The 22,785-nt window shown below is 46.0% G+C and overlaps 1 protein-coding gene across 1 annotated transcript; it reads left to right on the top strand.

Annotated features, from left to right (window-relative positions):
- Positions 1-1,618: 1,618 nt before the first annotated feature.
- On the top strand, positions 1,619-22,081 carry NCOA5 (nuclear receptor coactivator 5). Its single transcript, XM_082491057.1, has 10 exons — positions 1,619-1,644; positions 5,410-5,596; positions 6,121-6,228; positions 10,218-10,284; positions 13,811-14,170; positions 14,439-14,554; positions 14,752-14,878; positions 17,182-17,381; positions 19,314-19,637; positions 20,064-22,081. Exons 2-10 carry the CDS (start codon positions 5,434-5,436, stop codon positions 20,717-20,719), a joined length of 2,121 nt encoding a protein of 706 aa, XP_082347183.1. The 5' UTR covers positions 1,619-1,644; positions 5,410-5,433; the 3' UTR covers positions 20,720-22,081.
- The last annotated feature ends 704 nt before the right edge of the window (positions 22,082-22,785 follow it).

Raw genomic sequence — 22,785 nt, forward strand, 5'->3', positions numbered from 1 at the left:
GGGGGGCGGTGAGCCCACGGGGGCAGCTCCCCGCCAGCCGTCCCTGCTGGGACACCCGGTCCCCCCCGGGGGTCTCGGCAGAGCCGCTGCGGCTGGGGGGTCCTGTGCGGTGGCTGTGTGTGAGCGTCGTGCTGCAGCTGGAGGTGGGAAGGTGGCTCCTGCCAGCTCCCTGCCAGCCCCATCGAGCCGCTGCCCTGGCAGCACCTTCCCGGGGTGAAGGAGGTGCAGGCAGCGGTGGGAGTCAGCTGTGGGCCATGACGAGGAAAGCATCCGTGCTGGCCCCGCCAGCTCATTCCTGAAGCAGAAGTTCAAGGTTTCACTTCATTTTCTCAACAGTAACACAGGGCTGTGGCCCTGGAGACCCCCCTCATCGCTGCCCGCAGGACCGGGCCTTTGCGTGGAATCTCCACAAATACGTCAGCCCAGAAACGAAAAGGGGCAAAAGCGCCGGAGGCCCGGCTGTGCCTCTGGCCGGCCACCCGCCTCTGGCTCAGTTCCCTCGGAGGAGTCCCTGAGCGGTCCCCAGGGAAGTTCCAGGCTCCCCTGCCCACTTTGGAGACTTTCCCCGGACTCTCCTTTCCCGTGCGGTGTGTGGCCGGGCAGGGAGCAGCACCTTCTCATCATCCCCATCACACACCGCACTGCCGTCATGGCCGTGCTGCAGTGACGCCTGTGTGGCCGCGCTCCACGACAGCCATCACGGCCTCAGCCCCGGCTCGGAGGCTGCCAGCCACACGTTGCCCGTGGCCTTCGCCCGGTCTCTCTGGCGGGAGGGGAGGGCAGCGTGCTTCCCCGGGGGTGACGGTGGGGCTGGTGGCGGCGGGAACCGCGTGCTCTGGATTCCCCGGCCTGCCGTCACTTCCCAAAACTGACTCGCTCGAACGCGGGAAGGGTCCCAGGGGAGTCTCGAGGGCGGAGACGAGGAGGCAAAGATGGGGAGGGGATTTCTGGGCCCCTCTCCCGCGGGACCGGCCTGGGAAGTCCCCACAGCCCCGGGCACCCGGCGCGTTTGCGGGTCCGGGCTGCGAGTGCTCCCTGCTCCCGGCCCCGAGCGGCGGGGGAGTGGCGGGGCCCGGTGGTCCCTGCCCGGCAGGAGCCCCGGCGGGAGCCCCCAGCCCACGGGGGCTGACCGGGGCTGGCGCTGCTGCTCGGGGCGGCCGAGGAGCCCGACCCTTCCGCTGAGCGGGGCTGCGACGGCAACGATGAGGGCCCGGTCCGCTTCGGTCCCGGTCCCGGCCTTCTCGCCCCGTCCCGATCCCGATCCCGATCCCGGTCCCGGTCCCGGTCCCGGTCCCGGACACCTCGCCCCTCCCCTCCCCGCCCCGCCCCGCCTCTCCTCTCCTCGCGCGGGGTCTGGTGGCGCCACCCAGCGGCTTCGCGCTGCCGCCCTCCGCGGGACTACAAGTCCCAGTCTGCCTTGCGGCAGCGGCGGCTGGTGGGGCATGCCGGGAGCCAGGCAAGGCGCGCAGCCCTGCTCGCCGGGCCCTTTGCCTCGGTAGTTATGGCGGCGGGCCGTAAAGCGCTGAGGAGTCGCTATCCCGGCCGCGCTCCCCCTCCGCTTTGCGACGGCGCCGTGCGGCAGTGGCGGTTGGCGCCTTTGTCCTGGCGGGCGGCGGCCTGAGGCGGACAGGGCTCGGCGCGGCGGTAAGTCTGCGGGCGGGCGGGCGGGCGGCCCTCTGGCTCCGGTGCGGCTTTACGCGGAGCGCTCGAATAAAAGACGTACCATAGCAAATCTCGTGGAGGGCCGAGTCCGTTCCGGGCCGGGGCCGGGCTGGGCGGGCCCTGCGGCCCGCGGGCAGGCCCGCGCCTCTGCCTCACCGCGTCCGGGAAGTGGCAGTGGGGAGTGCGGGCTCGTTGGAGCTCCTCTGCTCCCCCAGCGGCCCGGGGCCGGTAGGTACGCAGGGATAACACAGCTGAAAAGCGTCTTTTTCCTAGTCAAGATGTGCAACGGGTGAGGTCGTTGTCGCTGTCGTGAGGAGTGCAGCCCCCGGCCTGCTGTGAGAATTCCGCGGGCACCAGTGAAGAGTCAGGGATGTGGTTTTTTTCCTCACTGCTGCTTGAGAAAGCTGTGAGGAGCGAGAAGCGCAAAGGTGCTGGGCAGAGCGGGTGAGGAGGGGCCTGGGGAGCTGTGCTTTGAGAAGCCTGGCTCGCGTTCTCGCAGCAGTAGTAAGGGTCCTCGGGAAGGAAGGTGAAAGCATTCTCCATGTTAACGTTTTCCTTGTGGGCAGCTCTGCATCTGCTTGCTGCCCAGGGCACAGCGGACCAAGGCGGAGTGGGTGCCCGAGAACGGCCCTGCTGGCCCCAGGCCTGGCCTTTGGGGTGGCTGCCTGGCAGAGCTTGGCTCTGAGGTGCTGGGAGCCGCTGGCTGGTGCTGGGTGGGAAGCTCACTGCTCCTCAGCAGCATTCCTTTCTGTGGTGGATGGCTTTATTGTTTCTGCCTTGCCCAGGAACTTGCAGATTTCTGTGTCACATTTCACTTGTGTCAAATTAGTTTCAACATCCTACTTCAGCTCTGTCTTGCTTTCTGAAGCTGTATCACTATTAATAAATAACTTTGGTTTTAAATATAAGATTTTTAGGGAAATGTGGCTTGAATTAACTTCTGGAGGATTTACTGGCCCATGAGCTGGTGTGGGCTGTCCTGTTGTAGTAACCTGCTCAGCCTGGTGCTGGGTTTCTGCACGGGGGGATTGCCACCTTTAAGCTGCTTAGGTGTATAGTTGACCTCTCTGGCTGCGTTCGTAGAAGACTTAATGTGGAAATTAGTCATTCACCTGATGTAGTGTGCCTAAAGCTGGGACAACATTCTAAAATTCTCTTATACTGGTTGTGTGATTACTAAATGGCCCTTAACTATGTAAACTACTGAGTGGAAAAAGGTAAGAGACAATAAATGCTCTTATATGAAAGTTGTGTAGTAATTCAACCCCTCTGAGCACTTGAGATTCATTGTTTTGCTTTGAAAGTGACCTGCAAGTGGAAAAGTAGCTCCCTGGTTTTCTTCATATGGAAAGCTCTTGCGCCCTCTTCCCCAGCCATTCCCTACTATCCCCACCCTTAAGAAAAGGGAAGTTCCTACTGCTTTTTATATTGGAAGTGAAATGTCCTGCCAGCAGCAGTTATGAGTCTTGTTAACCCCTGTTTGCTGTGTGTATATGTGACATCCTGAGACTGTATGCACAGGTCGTGCTGCCTGAACAGGGGCTCCGAGTCCCCGTTCCTGGTAGTGCTCGGAGCCTGGCTCAAGAAGGCTACGACAACTGAATCCAGCTTGGATGTCAGCCTGCTCCAAATGGGAGCTTGGACTACATGGGTCTTTCCATGTTTTGTAGCTACTTAATCATTTTGGGAGAATTTTGAAAACTTAATTCCTATAAACTGATGAGAACTCAAGCTGTAATAGTAGAATAGAAGAAACATCTACTGCTCCCATACAGAAAAATGGGATAAGATTTGGTACTTCTGATAGGAAGGGTAAAACTCTGTGTGTGGACAAACTTACAGGAGGATTGAAGCAAATATGGTGGAAGAAATTACTTTGTTTGATTTTGGTTTGAGTGTTGGGGTTTTTTTTCCTCCTCCCCGTTCTGGCAGTTCAGTTCATTTAAAAAAGTTTAAGACTGACATGCTTTGTCTACCTTCTGTCCCTGCAGGGTTTCCTAAAACAAGGAGAAAAGTGATATGAGAGTAAGGTTGATTGATCTTAAAAAAACCCCAAAATTTTATGTCTCAGATCTGGAGTAGATGTATTTTTCATGCCAGTTTAGTATTTATGTAAACTGTATGTAAAACTGTTTTGTATTTTTGGACATCTACCTTGTTTATTTAGTGGCTACTTTTCAAATGTAATGAATATAGGTTACTGTTGTGGAGCGTGTTGGTTATAGGCATCTCACGATTACAGTAGAAGTTTCTGTTGATATACTCAATTTCATCAGCTTTCTCTTACCAGGTTTCTTGCATATTATAAACAGAAAATCCCATCCTGCTTTCCTGTAGATGAATGTTTAGGAAGTATGACAACTTTATTAAATAGTTTTCAAACTCTCAAGTTCATCTTGACAGTTTCAGTGTTTTTCATTTTTTTTAAGCTTTGTGCAGTGATGACTTTTAAACCAGAAGGTATGAATCCTGGGTAGGGCTTGCTGGGGTTTTTTTGTTAGCTTGGTGGAGTTTGTTATGATGGTTTTTGTTTGGTGTTTTTTTGCTGTAATTCTTTGGGCAAATTTGTGCAGTGAATGTTGCTGACTGCTCCAGCTTTGTCTGCAATAGTGTGGGTTAATGAAGTTGTCGTTGTTTAACCCCAGCCAGTGACTAGGACAATGAAGCTGCTTGCCCACCGGGATGGTGAGAGGGGAGCTAGGGAGAAGGGGGAGAAAAGGAGGGTGGAAGAAGAAACTCGTGGGTTGAGATAAAGACCGTTTAATAGAACGGTAACAAAAGAGGAAAATAATAATGGTAAAAATATACAAAATAAAGTCATACAACACAAGCTGCTCTCACCACCTGATAACTGATTGCCCAGCCTGTCCTGAGCAGTGATCGCAGATTCCTGTCCCCCGGGCAACCCCCATTTATATACTGAGCATGATGGCCAACAAATAAAACAATATATGTTATCAACATTATTTGCGTACTAAATCCAAAACACAGCAGCTACTAGGAAGAAAATTAACTCTATCCCAGCTGAAACCAGGACAGAAGCATACTTTTACCATACTGGGGGAGATGAGGTAGCAGTACAGCCGTTACACGGGGGATGGTTAAATTCCCAGCTGTGGACCCGCCTTCTGTGGAAGCTGACGTCTCTGTGGGGACAAAGATATGTTTAGTAGGGGTATGAATGAGAAACTCTGTTTTCTGGTATTGGAAAGCTAAGATTTCACAGTTATTAAGTGACCAGGCTTGGATCACTTCATGAGCATTTAAACAGTACTTCCTGATGTCTCATTCAAAGCCTGTATTGAAATATTTGGGTCCTGTTATGCAATGTTGGGATGAGTGTTTCCTTTCCGTTTATTAAAATATTGCATAAATTTCAACGCTTCTTACCAGTGGACTGAAGAAATAGATATGACAACAATGGGTGTATTGAAAAGCTTAAAGTTAAGAGGTTTTAGTGGAAAATGAGTTTTATTTGTATCTTAGTTTAGAGTTAAACCATTAAAACTTACCTGCAAGGTAATAATACCTTTCAGTATTGCAGAAAAGCTCGACCAAAATGCTGCGTTATGCGTTTTTGCCAGACCTCTGTATCCCTTGTATTAAGATTTCTCTGGAGTGAAGTTTGCGTCAAGCAGACCCAGTTGGCTTCTAGTCTGCAAAGCTGTTAAGTTTAATCTTGTTCCAGTTTAATTTTAATGTCATGGATTGAAATTATATGCATGGCCATTTTTCTTTTTTGCGAAGAGTTGGATTTGGAACGAAAGCAAAATGGCTCGAGGACGCAAGAGCAATAGCATCAATCAGAGCGACTTCACTAACAGCACCAATCCTCAGGATTTAGAGAGAAGACTTTTTATCGGCAATTTGCCCACAGACCACATGACTCGTGAAGAAATGCAAGAGATATTTTCAAAATATGGCAAAATCAGGGGTTAGTATATTATCTTATGCCTTTTTGTGGCTGGGAATTCAGTGAGAAGTATAACTTTCATGCTTGTCAAATGCTATTTGATGGTGATGAGAGGAGTGACTAATGTTCCTAAAAAGTGACCTTTTAATGATAATTTTCTCTGTCTGCATTTTCTCTGATTCCTTCAGTACAGCTGAAACGTAATGCATATATATCAGCTATGTTTTAGTTTTTGGGGTTGCAGTTTGATGTTACAGTATTCTTCCAAGTGACTTTGTAGTCTCTTAATCAAGTCTTGGTCACTTCATGGGCTGTATTTTGGTCACTGCCTTGTCAGAAGGAAGTTGATCTACAAAATATATTTCAGAGTCTTTGAGCTCTGCATTTTGATCCTGGTAGATTTGGTTTTCCCAGGAAACTTGCACAGTCACTTCTGGGTAGAGCCCCTTTGCTTGTTCATCTGGTGGGGTTACGTGATGGCCTGGGTGCGGGTTAGTACTGTCCCTTAGTTGTAACCGGTCTTGCCCTGCTGTTAACTTTTCCAGCCCTCAGCATGTACCATGGCTATGGGTTCGTGCAGTATGACCGTCTAGAAGATGTCCAGGCCGCTCTGGACGGTGAGAAGGGTCGCCTTTATAAAGGGTATAGATTAGGTAAGGAAAACTGATCCGTGCTCTCCTACTGACCCCAGCATGCATTCTGGTAGAAAGAGTGCTTTTGTTTTAAAGCTCTCTGGAAAGATCACTATATGAAACTTGCCTGGCGTTAGTCTAAAAATCACTTTTACTAGGTATGTATTTGCTTTCTGAGTTATTTGCTGTACGTGCTGTGTGGTTCATCTGCAGTGTTTTCTCTTGCTACCTAGGTCTTACTCTGAACTTATTTTTGTGTGTTAGTATTTCAAAAGCTCTCTTACCCTGTGTAAGTAACTGTTCAACCTGTAAGCCCTGGAAAGTGGTCATTGAAACCTCATGCGCTTAGTTTTAAAAAATATTTGTAAACCAGTATTTGGCTTCATCTTGACAGGTTCAGAGGAATTGGTCACAGCACTTAGTGGCTTGTTAGATAAGTAATCTAAACTTGGGGTTTTTTGCACATGTGAAATCAATGTGTAAGTAGTGCTATAAATAGTAGGTGCTTTAAAAAGCTGTTCTCATAAAGATGAAAATAATTCTGCTAAATATGCTGGGAGCAAACAGAAATGAATGGTTAGAAATCTAAGAGTAATCTGTTAAGTGCAAGTAAAAAAATTACCTTCCAAGTAAGCCTATGCTAGTTTGAAGAAAAACACTTTGACTTAGAAAGGAATGAAAGGAGCAATAAATAATAACTTGTGGGAATGTGTGTATACAGTAGTAAATATGAACATGAAGATGGAAACGGAAGCGAATAGACAAGGAGGGTAGAAGGATACAAGAAGAAAATAGGCCAGCATTGTTGAAGTCTAGAAGCTTAAGTAGGAACAACTGCGGCTGTTTTAGAAGTTAAGGTGTGCTGTTTGGAAATGATAAATTTTCCAACTGGAAAGGACCACCTAGCCTTCAGTTAGTGTTTTTGCTGTCTATTTCTGAAGAGGCAGGAGGTGTTTTTAATATAATTTCCATTTCAATAGCAAACTAAAAAAAGTAAAATGGTACCAAAACTATACCTCTCCAAAAAATAAAAACTAACATCTATGAAGCCCAGTGAAGTGAAGACCTGTCTAGGCTATTAATGCTGTTTTTCCACAAGCTTTGGAAAACTAGGGAGTTTCCAGGGACCTAGCAGAGTGCTGCAGATGTGCCAGTAGGCAGCATAAATGGGATAAGCCTGGCATCATCCTCGATAACAAAGGGATTCTTTCACCTGACTCTCAATGATAAGTGAATTAATTAATGCCAATCAAAATAAATCCCGTCAAACTAACTTATGATACTGCAAGTTTTATGGCTGAAAGTAGGAGTGTTTATGTAAAAGACTTCTGTAAGCTGTTTTATTTGTTCAAGAAACTAGAACAATTAAAACCAACAGAGGGTTAAATGAATTTCAAATTAATCTCAGTGTAACGTAGATGGAATTGCTCAGTGTTTTGAGTGGTGTTCTGGAAAAAATGATTCCTGGCCATATAGTGCTTTTTTAAGTGACTTGGAAAGAAAACACACAATCATGTTTTAAAAAGAGAATGAAATAATGAAGATTGAGTTGCTGATGGTGAAATGACTTGGACTTCTTCCTAAGCTGGATGCAGGCAGAACTGAGCTTTCAGTAAAACCAAAAGGGAAGATCTGCACCCAGCCAGAGTGATTTTTGTCATCCTTAGCTGTACAAAACAGATTTGTAAGTAGGGAGGTTTTGGTACCTGTGGGTTTCTTCTGCTGGAATACTGTGTTCAGTTCTGGTATGCCTGGTTCAAACAGGATAATGCTAAATTGGAGAAGCCTCAGAAAAATCTGAAGAAGGCTTAAAGAATTGAAGAACAAGCCCTAGCAAAAGCCTCAAGATATAGGGGTGATGTGATCTGTGTGTTACAGACAGACCTGAAGATAAGCGAGTTTTAATCTAGTAGGCATAGGCATGACAAGTCCTTAAATGGAAATAAATAGTTTTCTCTAACAGCAAAGTAATTTGTTTCTGGAATAACTTATTAGAGCTTTGGTGGTTTCTGTGCTCTGCAGACTTTTAAATTGGAATTGGATGTTTTGCTAAAAGATAAGCTCTAGCACTTAAGCACTGCTGCACTTGAGATAGGAACGTGATTCAAGAAACTCTTGTCAGCTGTGTTTATTCAGAAGGTTACACTCTGTGATTACAGTGGCCCTGTCATCACAAAATCCTACAGGACAGAAGACTAATTTTTTTTTTTCTTGGAAGTTTTGTCAATGTTCAAATGCTTAACCTGTAAATGCTGTTGGCATTAAATAAAATGTTATTAAATCTGTTCATTTTGCACAATAGAAGGATCCCTGTCAAAGGTGTTTTTTCTTCTAGTAAAATATTTTTGTTCAGATTTAAGTACTTTTTTTTTTTATTTGAAATAAATGTATGGTATTGAGTGTAAAAACAATAGGTTTCTGCAATGGCATCTTAAAACAGAAAATAAAAATAATCTTAAACCAAAGAAAGCAGATAGTGTCTTGCTTAAAGATAACACTTGACTTTAAGGGGGGGGAACCTCTCAACTAAAAAATAAATGCAAGGAAAACAGTTGTTTCAGTTATGCAGTCTGAGTATTAAATCTAATTGCTAATAACACAATAAGGTAAAAGGCTTTGAGAGAGTTTAACCTACAGTCTTGCATTATAATAATACTTCCACAAATGCATAGAAGTGTTTTCTTATCTTTTAATGAATAAAAATATGTAGGGAATAAATGTCCATCAAATTTACTTTGTGAAAGTAGACAATGCAGCTGTATTTGATCCTGGAGAGACTGCTTTGTGGTCCTATGAATGTTGTTATGCTGCATTTGTAGTTAATGTTCAGATTGCGCTTGCCTCTCACCCGCCCCCCAAAAGATGACGTGCTGCTTCTTGATTGACAACGAGCAAAAATTAGAACTAATCCCTTAATTCTAATTTTGATCTTGAAAGTGATGAAGGATAGCTTGGGAAGTTACAGAAGATGTTAAGACAGAGTCTGCCTAAAGACGTTGTGGCACATTTATTCACTTGCAAGGGCTTTGAATTTAGTTAATGTAAATAACTAATAAGAAATTTTAATTGTTGATAGGTTCTCAGGGAGCAGATAGGCCCTAGGCTTGTTTTGTTCTTTTCCTTAGAAGGTTCTCAGAGTAAAAGATGTGAGGTCATTTCTGTTTGTTCTTGCCCCCTTCCAGTACATTATTTCATCTTCAGTCAGCTGTTACAGAAGGCTTTCTTCACAGTAGAACAATATGGGTCCCTGCCATTTCTGGGCAACTTCACTTTTTCTGGTTGAGGACAAGACTCTTTCTTCAGCTCTTACTTCTTTGTATTTGACTTCATGGTGTTTTTCCTGGAGATGCTCAGAAGCCAACCAATTTTCAAAATTCTGATCTGTTGCATCAGTTTGCATCATGTTAACAGCGGTGTTTTGAATGCACCATGTTGACTTCATAAGGAGCTTGTGCTTCAGGCTCCTTGGATCCCATTTCCTCACTGGTGGAGGCTGTACAACTTAACGCTGCAGTAGTCCCTTGGAAGGCAATTGCACATGCCACTTGAGAACCTTTGGGTTATTTTCAACAAGGGTAGCAGCATGCTCCATTGAACAGGACTGGCTGTGAACGTAAAACTGTGCTGGCCATCAGCTTCCTTTCTTGGAGATTTTCAGACTCTGATTTTTCTCCTGCAGTCCATGAGTCGCTTTCTGCTCGCTTGTAGACTGCAGAAGAAAGAGGTTCTCTTATGGAGTGAAAAGTCTGGATGTAGGCCTGAATGTAAAGGGTTAAAACTTCACCCAAGCTGTCCACCCTATTTTGAAGTCAGAGAAATAATGAAAAACTCATTATGTTGTACTACCTAAACTTAATAAAATATTGTCAAAGTGACAATGTCTCTCTGCTGAATGGATTTTCTTGCACCATCTGGATGTTGTTGAGCTTAAGTTGCTTTCATTTGAATTGTGCTGATGATCTTTTTTTTGTTCCATAGCATTGAACAGATGGGTTGATTATTCTTTACAGATATTAAAAAAGCAGTGGAAAGAAGAAATATGAATAAGGCTTCATCAAGGTCCAGTCCGGCACGAAGGTAAAGTACCTGGAAGCAGTGAGTTATACTAGGAAGGTCAGGCTTTTAGGGCGTGAGCCCAGTGGCCTGTGCTAAATGTCTGTGTCTCTTCCCTACCACCACCTCCCCAGTCAAATGGAGATACTCAAGCGAGACAGTTGGGACATGGCCGCTCCACCTCAGAGCCCTTCTGGCGCTGACACCTCAGGAGGCACGAGGGAAACCTCGTGTCTGCTGCTGTTACTACAGCTAAGTGTTATGTTTTGCAGCACAGGTTGTAAAAGACTTGTGAGGAAGAATACACTTGATGTTTTCTCCTGCCTCAAGTATCAGAGAAGCTGAGGCATGTCTAGAGAACACCGAGGGGCTGTAGCATTCCCAGTGCCATGCTGCAGAGGACTTTGGGATTTTGCCTCTTCTGATGTCAAAAACTTCCAATGCTGAAATGAGACTGGAAAAGAGTGCATGAGCGAAGCACAAGGTAGAGCAAATGTCTCTGTTGCACTGTCCCATCCACACGTGTGCTTGCATTGTCAGTACCTGGAACCAGTCCCCTCTGTGCAGTTACAGATGTATACCTGCCAGCTTCTCCTGGTTTCCCACCCCTCGGTATGCACAGCGGTTGCAGCTCCTGCATTTCCTCTGTGTTTCAAGTCACTGGCAACTGGAGAAGACATGGACTGTCCTGTCACAGGAAGATGACTTCAGTTTCCTTTCCATGGCATTACTAGGGAGCTTGTGACAACATGCTGTGATTACAGTTTGGTGTAAGGCATGCATCTTCTATACCTATACTGTAAAGTTCTCAACACAAAGGATTGTTGCATGTTGGACTTGAAGGTAATCGAACTCTCACAGGTCTGGTGTGCTCTACTAACTTGACCTGTTAAATTACCAAAAATGGGGAAAAAGCGCAAATAGCAAGACAACTACCACCAGAAAACAGAATGAGCAGCTGCAATCCTTGGTATCATCTAGATCTTTTGTATGTGTTGCACTTAACCTGCGCAGGGCCAAATGTGCTTGCAGAGAACAGCATGTGGGCATCGCCTGGGAAGTGCTTCGGCACACAGCTGGACGTTCCCATTACAGATGTGGCAACCCTTGGGCCTGGGCAGTGTCAGGTGTGCACAGTGCTGCTGTGAGACCCCAAGAACACTCCAAGTACATGAGCAGCAGGCACTGATGGCACGTCTTTGGCCTCAGTGGCACTGCAGGTGCGTAACAGTGAAGGTGCCAGGCAGCACTGTGGCTGTGAGAGGCAGGCGCCTATGCCATCATTGTTGGTCCTTGGACCACACTGCAGAGGGACAAGCAGCAGCCACTGATGCCAGGGGCATTTGGACCTGTGTCATCCTGCATGTATGCAAGAGCAGATACCCATGTCAGCACTGGAGGTGCATGAGCCATGGGCAGTGGTGCTGTGGGCACCGGGCCATGGACTGGACTACTGCCACGGCTGCCGAAGGCTTTGGTGCCACTATTACAGGCACTGGATTCCAGCTGGCACTGCAGACACCATGGCCGGCCCTTGTTGCTGGTCCCAAGCAGCCCCGTGGGCACAGGTGGCAATGAGGTCATGGGCATCAAGTCCTGGGCATGGCTGCGGACAGTGGACTCTGGACCACGCTGCAGGTGTGAGAACGGCAGCTGCTGATGCTGGGGTGTAGAGTCCCATGCTGCGCTGCAGGTGGCGGTGCTGGGCCAGCGGTACTGAGTCCCGAGCAGATGCGGTCAGCAGTGCTGATGTTGCAGGAGTTGGACCATGGTGACAGAGGCACGGAAGAAGGCCGCTCTGCCTTCATGGTGCTGCCTCTCCACAAGCAGCAGGACAGTGATGCAGGTGCAAGAGCAGAGGGGACCTGCGCCACGTCTGTACTTCTCTTGCAGTTGTGCAATGTTCATTCTGGATCTTTTTGTCTCTGCAGATAATGAATATGGCCTGTTCTGGGCACCCCCTCGCCAGCTGGAATAAATGTCATATGCCAAACAATTACACTGCATCTGGCTCTTTTGCTATTTAGTCTTACAACTACAGAAAGATCAGTTATTCAATATCCATTAGAGCAAATCAGAAGTTTCCCCTGAGCTTCTGCCGTCATTCATTGTAGGTTGGGAGGGAAGTGGGCGATGATGTTTATCTCTCATGGGATATGGTTTCAATACAGACCACAAACAAGAAGTAGATTTGTGTGTCCAAGAGACTGAGGGTGCTTGTGTGCAAATACAGTGTTTCTTTTACAGGAGGGGACTATATATGCTCTTAGTAGCAACACTGTAGTTTGTCCCAAGATCTATTTTGTATCTGACATAAAACTAGAGAATGCCAGCGCTCCTCTGTATGTCCCTGCTCAGCTGGGTGTCTAACCACCAAAGTCCACTCACAAACTCTGCGCATCCTTCTTGTACTGTCTGCTCTACCTGACACTGAACTTGGGCACATCTGACTCGCTGCTCCTGCAGTTCTGTCCAGGTGACTACTATGTGAATGCTCTGGAGCAGAAGCAGACTTATATTCTGCTTGCTTTTCATAAACTGGATGAGGCTGGTAGAGGACTCTCAAAGTCTGTCAATTTTTCAAAATAAAAAGATTTAAAAAGCTGGGTTTTTTTTCTGATGTTTGTGAGTATCTTGGGAAAAGAACATTCCAAATGCGTGAAGCTCAGTAGTTTCTCTGCAAGACTTTTTTATGTTTGGCTTAGACTACAGTGAAGTTATGTTTTTTTCCTGAAAAACAAAATATGACCTGGAAAAAACCCTGCTGTTTTGGGAAAAGATGAAGACTGGAACGTTATTATTCCTTGCTTCCGAAGACAGTGCAGTACGAAGTCTGAATGAGATGGATCATTCAGATGTGACAGAGAAGCCTGTTGCTGCTAAGGATGCCATGCTGGTTGGGTTTAGTACCCTCTTAACATGGGGCATCGTAAACATAAGACTGGCTTTCTACGGAAACTATCCCTTCAAATCCAGGATACGGCGGTAGCTATCATTGCTCTCTGCTAGCAGCACAAACCAAACCACACCATGGAACGTCCAGTGTCTTTGGTCACAACAATCACTTTTTTAATTATATGCCAATAATAGGTGTTCTGCTGTCATTGACTAGTGAATTTAATGGATCCCTTGAATGCTCCTGGCTATTGCATGTTTGTGGGTATTAGGCTTCAACACCTTGAATTCTCTCAAAGAATTTGCAAAAATATGTTTGGTAGATGATCTGTGGCTAATGTTGGAGGCCAGAGGCCTTGAAATGGTGCTTTCTGAGGTGCCTGTTCAATTCCTCCACAGGTGCTCTACACTTTTAGTGATGATTCATTAAGGAGCTTTCTGGGTCTTGTTTGGCTATGATAAACACTAGAATTAAGAAGTTTTCCCAGGCTGCTTCAATAAATATGTTTTTTGGGCAATTCTTGCTGTTGTGGGATAGGAGGGAGGATTCAGCTCCTGAGAGAAGGGTCACTTTGGCACCTCAGGTAAGAGATATAGGGATAACAGTACTCGTGTTGTCAGCAGTCTAATGGAATGTCCCTGCTGTTTTCCTCAGAGAGCCATATGCCTATGGGGATGGCCGAGATGCCAGACGCGACCGCTCCCCTCTTCGGGGGAGCCCACGGAGAGACCCCAGAGATGGCAGGGATGGTAGAAACGGGCGAGATTCCAGAGACACTCGAGACATTCGAGCTAGAGACATGCGTGATGCCAGAGACCACAGGGACCGACGGGACATGCGAGACCCACGGGATATCAGGGATCCAAGAGACTTGCGGGACCCTCGTGATGTTAGAGATCTTCGTGACCCACGGGAGCCGCTCTATGATCGATATAGGGATCCACGGGATATGAGGGATCCACGCGATATGAGGGATCCACGGGATATGAGAGACCCTCGGGACCCTTTGTACAGGTAATTTCCGCAGGATTTTATTTGCCAACTCATTTTTATGGTGATCCTACCTCAATGGCTGCACTGGTTTCAGTAGTGTCAGGCATTTAAGATACGGAAATTGCTCTGACTGTTGACAGCTGGGTGTCTGCTTCGTGTCTTGTGGAGAGCAGGTCAGTACTTCAGAAATTAAACTTGAGGAAGGTCTGCATGTGATGCATTGGCCAAAGTTATTGCCTGAGATTGTGCTGGAGCATGGAAACCTTTGCTTCTTCTGTAAATCTTGCAGACGAGATGAAGCTTATGACCGTTACCTTCACCTTGAAGACTACTGTCGGCGGAAGGATGACTCTTACTATGACCGTTACAAAGAGCATTTTGATAGAGCACCAGTGAATTCAGAAGGTGAGTACCTGTAACGTTATAAAGGGCAGATTCACATTCTGCCTCTGGGAGGATGCGGGAGATGCCTGCAGTGCTGAGTGTGTTACGTTCTTGACACTGGATGGTTCAGAAGTTTAGACAGACTGGCTGTGTGCACCTCATTGCTCCAAGCATGTCCGAAAGGCATTACTTGTTCTGTCCCTGTGGCTTGCTTTCAGACCGTCTGAAGCGTGAGGAGCGGCGCCGAGAGGAGCTGTACCGTCAGTACTACGAGGAAATCAAGAGACGTTTTGATGCAGAGCGACCTGTGGATTGTTCTGTGATAGTGGTGAATAAACAGACAAAGTAAGAAAATAGTTATGACCAATTTTATTATTGCATGGTAGAAAAAAATGGAATTAAACTTAGTCCTGCCTTGAGGCTGTGTGTCTTACAGGTTGCTATTGAGGAGGGTGGCTTTAGAGCCCTCAGAAAGTGACAGCTTCTGTTGCTGTTCTGGGAATATATGTTGATTAGATGGAGAAATGTATCTTGTGCTTTACTTTTATTTCCTTGTCACCTATCACTATACCTTCTCCTGATACTTTTCTACCTACTCTTCATATCAGCCTACTGTCACAACAGGTTATAGGGCCCTGTACTTGTTATTAATGGGTTGACTGATGCGGAACTTATTAATGTGTGCCAACCAGGAGATAGTACAGAGCAGTTGTCAGGGTGGAGTCATGGGGCTGTTCGTTTCAGACCTCCTGTCAGATTGATTACTAGGTCAGATACCAGTCAATACCGTTCATCCAAAGTGCAATAAGTATAAAATCACTGCTGAAAGTAGTCATGAAGGGTATCAAAAGCATGTGTAAGTAGTAACCAGGGCAATCTCACGTGGCAGTCTGAACATTTACTGAGGTGTCCCCACTCAAACATAGTGTGTCTTTTTATTCTGCTAAATGCAAGACTGTTTATCTAGAAACAAAAATGCAGGCGATCCCTCTAGAACAGTGTGCTTTCTTTTGGAATGTAAGGACTTAAAACAACTTTAGGAGTCAAAGGGACTTGTGTCAAAAATGTTAGAATGTCCTTATTTTCGAGAGTGGGTACTGTGGTGGGAACAGAGGGGTACACCTATGTCTGGTACAGTGTGAGGGGGGCTGTGACAATGGCACCAGTCTGATGTCTATGTCTTTACAAATAAATGTAATGAAGAATGGCAAAGATATAAATAAATCATAGATCTGGCTTGGGGTCTGAAGAAAATGTTTGTCAAGGGGTAATCTAAAGCTCTCTCTCCTTTGCCCTTAAGAAAAATGATCAAGAGTTGCTTTTATTTAACTTTGCTGTATCTGCGAGGCAGAATAGAAGAGCTGGCACTTGCCTGATCTGGTGGTAGAAGTCAAACCAGGAAATAGGAACAAGGGAAACAGTGAAACTAGAAATAAAATTGTGGTTTGCTTTTAATGGAGTTGATTACCTGTTGAACAAATCTTGGAACGAAATTTTAGATTCTTTATCCCTTGGTGACAAGAAGTCTTTGGAAGATATTCTAAAAGACCACAGGTTATTATACTTGATAACAGGGAGAATTTTCTTGTGCAATAGGATCAACTTAATATCCTAAGAATTGTTTGGTCTGTAATATCTACAAAACTTAAGAGCTGGAGTGTGTTAATAAATCTTGGATATTGAAGCATTGATGTCACCTACTATAGACCTATTGAAAGATGGCTCCTGAATAACTTAGATACGCAATTGGTGTAACTTAGAAATCCTTAAAAAGACAGTTAGCGAGGGGGAACAATTTTAGTCACCATTACAATGTTCGCATTCAAAGATGATAAATTGAACCTCTTTCAAAAGGTGAGGGTGGATGCCGACTAGATTTCTCAGAATGCTCATACAGTCAGTATTGCAATTTTTGTAGTGAGTATAGTAAACTTAAAAAAAAAAAAAAAGACTTGAAAACTTTAAGCTCAGCCATGTGAGCTATGGTTTGTGTTTGGAATGGGAAGTCTGCAGGAGAGTGGATACAGGAACAGTGGATCCATAGATGCAGTGTTGATACTGGGTTAGAGCAGAAAGCAGCTAGTAGAACAAAAGAGCAAGAGAAAATGTATTTGGAACTCAAGGGAATGTTGTGGATGGGTAGCTCTCCTCTGAAAATTAATCTTTAAGTCCAGAAGTTGGGCTGTGATACGGTGAATTAGGATAAGGCGTATTTGAACAGTTAAGATACTGAATGTAGCACAAGTAACTGAATTCTGTAGGTTAGCTGCTCTGCCGTGTACCCCTTAGATCTCTGCAGGCATAAATTGCCTCACTTAATGAGTTCAGTTTAAACACATTTATATGTAAGCAAATTTATAATAATGTAAATCCCTTTGCAAACACTCTGTTTCTCAGCTAAGCTGAGGCTTGATTTGTAATCTAATTCAGTTAAAATGAAATGACTGATTCAGACCAAACTAAAGGTAGGATATGGGCTTTTATATTATTGTAATGAGATTCCTTTAATACTGTCCTGTTAAACATTACGAAGTTTGGCAAGTTGTCAGAAAAACAAATCTGAGATGACGGAGAGGGTGAATGTGCCAGGGTTTCTGTTTCTGTATGCGACTGACTTGTTAAACTCTGCTGGCTTTGCTTTGTGGTAGGGAGTACGCGGAGTCAGTGGGGCGGAAGGTGCGGGATCTGGGCATGGTAGTGGACCTGATCTTCCTCAACACAGAGATGTCACTGACGCAAGCCCTGGACGATGTGAGCAGAGGAGGGTCTCCTTTTGCCATTGTCATCACCCAGCAACATCAAGTTCACCGCTCTTGCACTGTTAACATCATGTTTGGCACCCCACAAGGTACTGAGGTCTCAGTAGGCTGTGTAGCTCTGTGGTCACCTGAACCACTCAAAGTGCTGCTTTAGAATACTTTCTTTCAAGCAGAATCACACAGGACAAAGTTCATCCTTGCTGTGACATAAGTAGTTATTAATGACTTGACACCATGTCATAAATGTGAATATCATTATTTACAAGTTTTCATAATACTTTATTTGTCCCTTGTCAAAAGGACTGTCTAATTTCTGCCAAGAGAGAATCTCGTCTGCATTCTTAGCACCTAATATCACCAGGCTTTGCATTTTAGGGCAAGTCATGAACCCCAGCTCTAGAAATGACTGCATTGCCTTGGTAGATTTCTGAGTAATAGCAGTCCAACCTCAGTTTATCACTAGTTACTCTCAAAGAGAGCATGTTTAGAATGTGACAAATTACAGGACGGATTTTAAAACTAAATGTGATTTAAGGAAAACAGAATAAGGGTAGCGTATTTGGTCAAGGTAAAGATCTGGTTGTGAAACTGGGAAGAGTTATAAAAAGATACAACTATAAAGTGATTTGGTGTACATGCTCCACCTTTTTAGCATTTTAGCGCCATTTACACTTGTCGCATCACTTTCTGTCTCAGGGTGTGACTTAGTTATTGTGAGCGTGAGGGTGGGTGTAGGCATTAAAAAAAGGTCTTGTCAGAATGTGATCTCAGAAAGCAGCCTTTTGCTCTGATTAGGTTGTTTCTTCCTTATTGTGTTCTCAACTAATGTTTTGTGAGGTTCGTCTAGGAGAGTAAATTTCTGAATGCACAGTCACTGGTTTTTGCGTGCTTACTGACTGAAGAAGCCCGGTTTCCTTTAACGTCGGATGCAGATGTGATAGAAGGGTTCTCTCATTTCCTGCACAAATACAGCTCACGCACACTTTCACTGGGCTTTCCACTGCCATTAGTTTTAACTCTAACTCCTTTGGTTTAACAACTGTCCTCCCTCCAAAGCTTCACTTCTTTATTGGATCTAACGGCGTATCAGATCTGATAGAACACCAGTCATTAGTTCATCCACAGCTCTTTCTAGAGATTAAATACACTCGCTTGAACTGCACGTAGCCATTCACGTTAGTTTCAGGGAACTCTTTCACAACTTGTGCAAAGCGTAATGTTAAAATGAACGCCAGTTTCCTGTTGCAAGGAAGAGGGTGGCAGGATTTGATTATCTGCAGGTGTGAAAAGTGCCCGGCGCTTTGGGCACTTTTTGGAAGGTAAAGGCCTTCTCTTTTGATCTCCCTGCTTAAATCTGTGTTCAGGAAATAATGACCTCAAAAACTTGAAAATGCATGTGCAAAAAAAAAAAGTTGGAATAGGCCATTATTCATTGTATTACAGAAGAACTTGGTTACTGCTTATTGCCCCAGAGTAGTAAACATAAGCAGCAACGTGACATTGAGCCAGTGCTTCTTTCCTCCCCATCTCCTGTATGCGCACACACTATGTTAAGGCATTGGCAGTACAGAACCAAAAAGTATTCCCATCACTGTCCTGCTCTGGGAAGCTTTAGCAGCCTTCAGAGGGCAAGTTTTGGATATCTGTCCAAGGCTTTAGCAGTAGAATGGCTGGAACTGTCTGCTCTTGGAGCACAGAGAATTTATGTGAGAGGTGGAGGGAGCTGCTTTCCGTTTTAATTGGGTGAGAGGCAAGAAAGACATTTCTTGGGCTGATACACTATCTTCTCAGAGCCCTCAGCTATGGAAGAAAAGGATGGCCTTGCTGGGTGATAGCCTTGAGCCTTCTGTTGGCTTAGGAAATTGAACTGTTACTGTGTGCCTAGGAAGCTTTCCAAGCCTACGCTTGCAATCCCAAAGCGGTGCCTGCCTGCTGAATGAGATGTGCTGGTGAGCGTGAGGCAAGGCACCTCCTGTTAACATCACTTTGGTTTATTTAAAATGTTTCTTTTCCTTGTGCAGAACACCGCAACATGCCCCAAGCTGATGCCATGGTGCTAGTGGCAAGGAATTACGAGCGCTACAAAACAGAGTCACGGGAGAAGGAGCGCGAGGAAATTGCCCGGCAGGCTGCCAAGATGGCAGATGAAGCTGTTTTGCAGGAGCGGGAGCGCCCACCCCCCATGGAGGAGGGTGTCAGAGGAGGTCACCCTCCAGGGATTCAGACTCTCTTGAACCTGCTGGCAGACAATCGCTATCTAACTGCTGAGGAGACTGATAAAGTAATTAATTACTTGAGAGACCGGAAGGAACGGTTACTGAGGGGAAGCTCTGATTCTCTGCAGGGTAAGTTTCTCAGCCCCAGATGAGGCTATTAATCATATGGTTTGTGGGCCTTCTGAGCTGGGACCCTAAAACAGTCCTGGGACTGCAGCAGAGTCCTAGTGTCTTAACTTCCTCACACAGCGTCTCATTTCATTGAGATGGACCTGTCCTTGGGAGTCCTGAGACAATTCAGATCTTTTCTGTGAAAGAATGTTTATACTGGATTCTCTCAGGGAAACCACAGGACTTCCATAACTGGTTTGACTGCTACACAAAGGGCAGTAGTTCTACGGGATGGTTTGGGTTCCCCTGAGCTGTGCAGCTCTGCTGTTCAAAGGGTGGGTATTCATTGGTGCTTGTGTCTTTGGTAGCTGTTTCATTAATTTTCTTTAGGTGCCCCTTCAAGGGCATTTGCAGAGCTTTAACCCTCTTTCCTTTCTTTCCCAGCATCCATGTCAAGACAGTCTTTGGGGGCACCTTCAGCATCATCTCTGGGTAGTCAGTCCAGCCTTCCAAGTTCTCAGGCTCATCAGGGTTCACAGCCTCTGGTCTCTGCTCCTTCTGTTCCAGTGTCCTCTTCTAATCCTCAGCAGGAGCTTCAAGCAAAAATCCTCAGTCTCTTCAACAGCGGGGCAGCAGCGGCAGCAGCTGCTGTAGCAAACAGCAGTTCTGCAGCCTCTGCAGGCACGTCAGGTGGCACTCCAAACCAGAACTTTGCTAACATGGCCAGTGGTCAGGCCCGGTCAGCACCGATGAGTGCTGGAAATTTAAACCAAACTCAGCAGAGATTGCAGACTCCGAGCACGCAACTTCCTGCTCTCCAAGGCCCTTCAAGAAATGCAGGTCCAAGACCTGGAGCTCCTCCACAAGCTCAGTCGCTCTATGGTCAGCACCAAAATCGCCTCCCTGCGCCTGGCAATGTACCTGCTCAAAGGCCAGTATCTTCTGGTATCAACTTTGACAACCCTAGTGTACAGAAAGCGTTGGACACCCTTATCCAGAGTGGTCCTGCACTCTCCCACCTAGTGAGCCAAACCGTGGCCCAGGGGCGAGCAGGGTCCTCAGCCCAGCAACCTATGGGTTCCTACCAGCGACACTATTAAAGCTGAGCTCTCAGGCCCTTTCCCTTTCCCTTTGCCATTCCATACTTATAGCTGTTTAAAGAGTCTCCTATCTTTGACATGGGACAAATGCCCCCGGATATGCATGTCCTCTCCACTTTGGTGAGAGTATACCCCCAGTGGCATTGCTGCTGACTGTTGCTAGTGCTGCCCTTCCTCACCTTGGTCTGGTTAGCAGTGTTTGGAGAAATATGCTCTGTTTTCTGAGCGGCACGATGTGCTGAGCCGCTTTGGATAATCGGTTGTTTTGTCCAGTCCCAGAAGCTGCTGCAATGACAGTCCTCAATTTTCCTCACTCCCAGTAGCTGGTGCATCTTCACATTGAGGTGCAGTCTGGTCTCACTGAATGGTCTTAGTATAGTTTTGGGTCAGTGGTTTTGAGGAAATAGGGGACTGAACAGAGCGGTATGCTGGCTGGGCCTTCTTGGAGACCCACCTTTTTGGAATGGGCACTATTTTTCTTTGGATTTCTTTTTTAATTTCTTTTTTTTAAATGGCATATAAGCCAGTTGGAAAGTACAGTGGTAGCGCTAGCAGCTGAACTCATGAAGCACATGCCTGACCACTACTCAGTAACCCAGGACCGTGCCATTCAGTCCTTCTGAAGCTGGACTGTCATGTCCTGGCAGAGTGAGGCAGAGAAACGCTCTTCACCTCACCCAGCTCACGGAAACTGGCAGCTTTGGTCTGAGTACCGTGGCAGATTTGAAACACAAGAGCTTCCAGCCAAGGCAGAGATTTCAAATGGTCTGTCAATTTTCCTACACCAAGTAGTCAGCGTTAAGATCAATCTGTTAAATTTGGCATATAAATTTTCTTTTCTTACAATCTTGCTTTGGGACGGTTGGCTACTATAGCCCAACAGCTCAGCTGCAGCCACGCTGATGTGCTGCTGGCCCTGCTGGCCCTCCCTTGGGAATACCTGCAGCCAGTTACCAGGTGGTGGAAGTCTGCTCTCTGAAACTTCACCTCACTGTTAATGGGTGTTTTGTCCATCTAAGGTGGAAAGGCAGTGCCAAGACGCAATACCATAATTTTATACATTTTTTTCACCACTTTGGTAGCTGCAGTGGACAGTTGAGTGGAAAATCAGGCAGTAATTCTTCACCGTGTTTTTAACCAGTAACATACTTTGATACCAGAACACAAAACATCTCTTAACCCTGTGGTCCTGCCCATCACGGCCTTCTTAGAGTCTGTAGGCTTCCTGCAGAGAACCGAAAGAAACTGAGAAAGCAGTGTTCTCAGAGCAGAGGATTTTCTTTGTCCCAGGTGGTTTGTGTTGTAGCATTTTTTTTCTCTGTGCTGTTAACAAGAGGACATTACTTTTTAATAAAAAGTCAGGAAAAACGTTTTGTTGCATTTTTGACACTTGACAGCTTGAGTACTACTGGAATACATTATTCCGCTGCGTTTGCCATTACTCTCTTCTTCCAGATAAGCTCTGTCTGACACTGCCCTGCGCTGGATGCTAAGCAGAAAATGTACGAACCTTACTGTGACAGTATTGTAGTTGGTCTCAGTTTATAACGCTTTGGTTTTGAAGTACCTCAGAGGTCCTTATTCTCACACAGTGGATTCAGACGATGTCGGGCAGAGCAGCTCATGTGCCCGTTGAGGGACCCGTGCACGGGAGCAGTGTGTGGCATGGGCCAGCGTGAGAGGTCCGAAGCCTCTCTGGCTGCTGGTGGTGGGAAGGGAGGGTTTGCGCTCAGGCCAGCAACAAGCTGGTCTGGTGTCCGTGCTTAGTTGCTGCTAATTGTACGGCTGCTGCGTGAAGTTAGGGCTACGAGTCCCTCTGCATTTAGCCTGGCCTTCCTTGACTTGGGGCTGCCGTTGCTACACAACCTGAAATTGGATGGAAGTATGTCTGTCTTCCACCTTTCCTCCTCCAGTCTCTTTTTGTTCAATCCCTTTCTCTGTCTCTACAACCCCACAGACACATGAAGCATCTTTGCTGGGGTGATCAGAAATTTGCGTGAGCTTAAACATGGGAACTGTGGCACTTGGGAGAGGCTGTTCCTCTCCTGTTGTTTTGCTGCCTCTGC

This window comes from Vanellus vanellus, assembly GCF_965231255.1.
Source record: "Vanellus vanellus genome assembly, chromosome: 15".
NCBI classification, from domain to species: Eukaryota; Metazoa; Chordata; class Aves; order Charadriiformes; family Charadriidae; genus Vanellus; species Vanellus vanellus.

Coding starts and splice junctions, on each gene's coding strand:
- NCOA5 (XM_082491057.1), top strand. CDS start 5,434: ATGGCTCGAGGACGCAAGAGCAATAGCATCAATCAGAGCGACTTCACT. Junction 17,382..19,313: donor CATGTTTGGCACCCCACAAG/GTACTGAGGTCT, acceptor TTCCTTGTGCAG/AACACCGCAACATGCCCCAA. Junction 19,638..20,063: donor AAGCTCTGATTCTCTGCAGG/GTAAGTTTCTCA, acceptor TTTCTTTCCCAG/CATCCATGTCAAGACAGTCT.